Genomic DNA, 3,291 nt, shown 5'->3' with positions numbered 1-3,291 from the left:
CTCCGCAGAAAAAGAGCAAAGACCACTTTGGACTGGAGGGGGATGAGGAGTCCACCATGCTGGAAGACTCCGTGTCTCCAAAGAAGTAAGTCCTCCAGGAGCAAGCTAGCTGCCAAGCAGAAGTTGAATAGAGAGTGGGCTCCAGCCAAGCTGACAGCATGGAGTGTCTGGAGGAAGAGCTGCCAGTCCTTCGGTGGTGTGCGCACCTCTTGACCTGGTATTTCTCGTCATTTCAGATCGACTGTCTTGCAGCAGCAGTTTAACCGTGTAGGCAAGGCGGAGCTGGGCTCAGTGGCCCTGCCAGCCATCATGCGGACAGGCGCTGGAGGGCCAGAAAACTTCCAGGTGGGCACGATGCCGCAGCCTCAACTGCAAATCACCAGTGGCCAGATGCACCGAGGGCACATGCCTCCCCTGGTAAGCTCTCCCTGTGCCCAGCATAGAGCACAAACTCCGAAAGATGCCCATTGGACTCATGTAGACCCATCCACTTGGGTCCGTGGCCAAGGCGTTGGCTTGCCATGGAGAGCAGGGACTCTGTGCCGCTGGCTTTGTGGGCTTGCTGGCCTAGCTGAGCTGGCGTCCTCCCACACACGCTCTGCAAACCTGAGCTACACGCTGGTGTTTTCCCCTGGCCGGCAGCCGCAGCCTCTCTTTTGGGTTGAGCTGCCCTGAGTTGCTGTGCCTGACCAGCCCTGCCAGTGCTGTGGTTTGCCACAGAACCCTGTGCTGCAAACCTTTGCCTTTTAGTAGCCCCATGTCCTCTGCAGCCAGAGAAGTGCTTGGAAAAGGCCACAAGGAGGCTGTTTTCTTTGACCTCACTCAGCCTGATGTGGGGCTTGCTGTAAAAGACTTGTGGGGTCCCACTTCTGCATCCCATTCGCTGAGAAGTGATTAACTGTGACCCTTGCTTGTACCCACAGTGGGATGGGGCATTTCCCAGTGCGAGGCGCAGAGGGGAGACCCCCTTTTTCCTAGGTGCACCTCCCTTCGTAGAGGCGCCTACTTAGAGCTCTGTCATCAACAGCACGTTAGACCATGTTGCAGGAGGTCATGAGCCAAATATTTAGGCATGGACTTCAAGCTTGCTCCATCTGCCCCTGTGTTGCAGACTTCAGCCCAGCAAGCCCTGACTGGCACCATCAACTCCAGCATGCAGGCTGTGCACGCAGCCCAGGCCACGCTGGATGACTTCGAGACCTTGCCGCCCCTTGGGCAGGATGCTGTGAGTGCTGGGTGACAGCGGGGTGCTGGGGGGGACCTCACTAGAGGTTGTTGGCTGGGATGGGTGAAGCTGGCCACATTCCCAGGAGAGGTGTCATCAGCTCCTGGGAAGATCACAGAATCATAGAATGGTAGGGGTTGAAAGGGACGTCTGAAGATCATCTGGTCCAGCCTCCCTGCCAAGGCAGGATCACCTAGGGCAGGGAACACAGGGACGCAACCAGTGGGCAGGTTGTACAGGAACGCGTCCACTCGGGTTTTGAAGGTCTCCAGAGAAGGAGACTCCACAACCTCTCTGGGTAGCCTGTTCCAGTGCTCCATCACCCTCACAGTAAAGAAGTTTTTCCTCATGTTGAGGTGGAACTTCCTGTGCTGCTTCCTGATCTGCTGCCTGCAAAGAGGTGGGGCAGTATCCTACTCTAGGAGCAGGATTGAAGGGGACATGTGGTCATGTTGCTTTGTCAGGATGGTCTGGGGAGTTTTGGGTGGTCACAGCCCTTCTTTCCTTCTTCCTTGTTTTCTTTTTCCTGCATCTTGCCTTTGTGAGCATGGATGCAGCTACCCACCACCTCCACCATGTCCTGACCCTGTTCGCCTCATTTCAGGCATCCAAAGCTTGGCGCAAAAACAAGATGGATGAGTCAAAGCATGAGATCCACTCCCAAGTGGATGCTATCACTGCTGGCCCAGGCGCTATCACTGCTGGCACAGCCTCGGTGGTCAACCTCACTGCAGGTATGTGGAGGGTTGGAGAAGAGGGATGCCCCATGTCTGGAAGAGGCTTGGTCTCTGCTGGCTGAAGGTCATAGCTCCTGCCCTCCATCAGAGACTGGAGGAGCCAGCCTGCCCCAGCTAGAGCTAAATCAGCCCTGACTGCCGCAAATGTGCCCATAGATCTGTCCATGCCCCCGCAGCTTGCCTTGCCTGTGCCCATCCCAGTCCTTCCAGTCCTTGGCTGACCAGCCATCCTCTGGACCAGGAATGTGTTGTCTGGTCCCTGCCATAGCTCCAGGCACAGCCATAGCGCAGTGTAGCTCTCTTTGCCCAGGCTGTGCTGCCCAAACTTGGCTGATGCAGTCACCTTTCAGGCCTGGAGCCAGGGGGTCTCTCCCACTGCTCCCAGGAATGAGAATCACATCGATGACAGGCGCAAGGGTGCTCTTGGAGCATCACTTGAAGTGTGTTCCACCCTGACTCATCTCCTCCCTGTGCAGGGGATCCAGCAGACACGGACTACACCGCTGTGGGCTGTGCCGTCACCACCATCTCTTCCAACCTGACGGAGATGTCCAAGGGTGTGAAGCTGCTGGCTGCACTGATGGAGGACGAAGGAGGGAATGGGCGGCAGCTTCTGCAGGCAGCCAAGAACCTGGCGAGTGCTGTCTCGGACCTGCTGAAAACAGCACAGCCTGCCAGCGCTGAGGTGAGGGGCAGGAGTCTGAGGTGAGGGGCCGAGAGGAGAGTGGATGCCAAGGGGAACCATGGGGTGAGGTTTTACAGCTTGCTTATGAGGCCGGTGTTGATTTTGCCTTGGTCCTTGCAGCCTCGCCAGAATCTCCTGCAGGCTGCTGGCCTCGTGGGCCAGACCAGTGGGGAGCTGCTGCAGCAGATCGGGGAGAGTGACACTGACCCTCGGTTCCAGGTGAGTGCACTTGGCAGCACCCAGGGACACACACTCCCTAAAACCATCAGCCTTTGCACAGGATGTGGCAGCAGGGCTCCGGACTGAAGCTTGGCTGGTGCCTGGCAGTGACTTTGCTGAGGGAAGGGACAGGCCGTTGCCCATCTTTGTCCCTAGAGACGCTGTGGTATAACACCTCTTATCTTGTGGATTCCTATGTAGATCCCAGAAAGCCGGCGTGCTTGGATCCTGCCTACCTCTGACCCAAAGACGGTAAAAGGGGGCTGTAGGCATGGCTTGGTGGTTCCTGCCCTCTCCAACATGAGGGGTGCTCCTCTGGGGACTATCAGCTGAATTCTTTGGAGATGGGCTCTTGTCAAAAATCTGCTTTTCTGGTGGTTGGCTCTCAGAAGTCCATGCACTCGGGTTGCTGCTTGGGTGAGTGC

General features: G+C 57.0%; 1 protein-coding gene across 1 annotated transcript in view; it reads left to right on the top strand.

Annotated features, from left to right (window-relative positions):
• LOC104625170 (talin-1) overlaps positions 1 to 3,291 on the top strand; it is a gene marked incomplete at its 3' end in the record, with an annotated part of 14,261 nt that overhangs the window by 6,178 nt on the left and 4,792 nt on the right. Inside the window, exons 11-16 of the mRNA XM_010292731.1 lie at positions 9 to 85; positions 237 to 417; positions 1,112 to 1,225; positions 1,830 to 1,959; positions 2,439 to 2,647; positions 2,768 to 2,866. Coding sequence (XP_010291033.1) covers positions 9 to 85; positions 237 to 417; positions 1,112 to 1,225; positions 1,830 to 1,959; positions 2,439 to 2,647; positions 2,768 to 2,866 — 810 coding nt within the window. The remainder of the gene's footprint in view (positions 1 to 8; positions 86 to 236; positions 418 to 1,111; positions 1,226 to 1,829; positions 1,960 to 2,438; positions 2,648 to 2,767; positions 2,867 to 3,291) is intronic.

This window comes from Phaethon lepturus, unplaced genomic scaffold (assembly GCF_000687285.1).
Source record: "Phaethon lepturus isolate BGI_N335 unplaced genomic scaffold, ASM68728v1 scaffold26868, whole genome shotgun sequence".
In the NCBI taxonomy this organism is placed as follows: domain Eukaryota; kingdom Metazoa; phylum Chordata; class Aves; order Phaethontiformes; family Phaethontidae; genus Phaethon; species Phaethon lepturus.
Note: the sequence above shows the minus strand (reverse complement) of the source record. Positions and strands in the feature narration are given on the sequence as shown.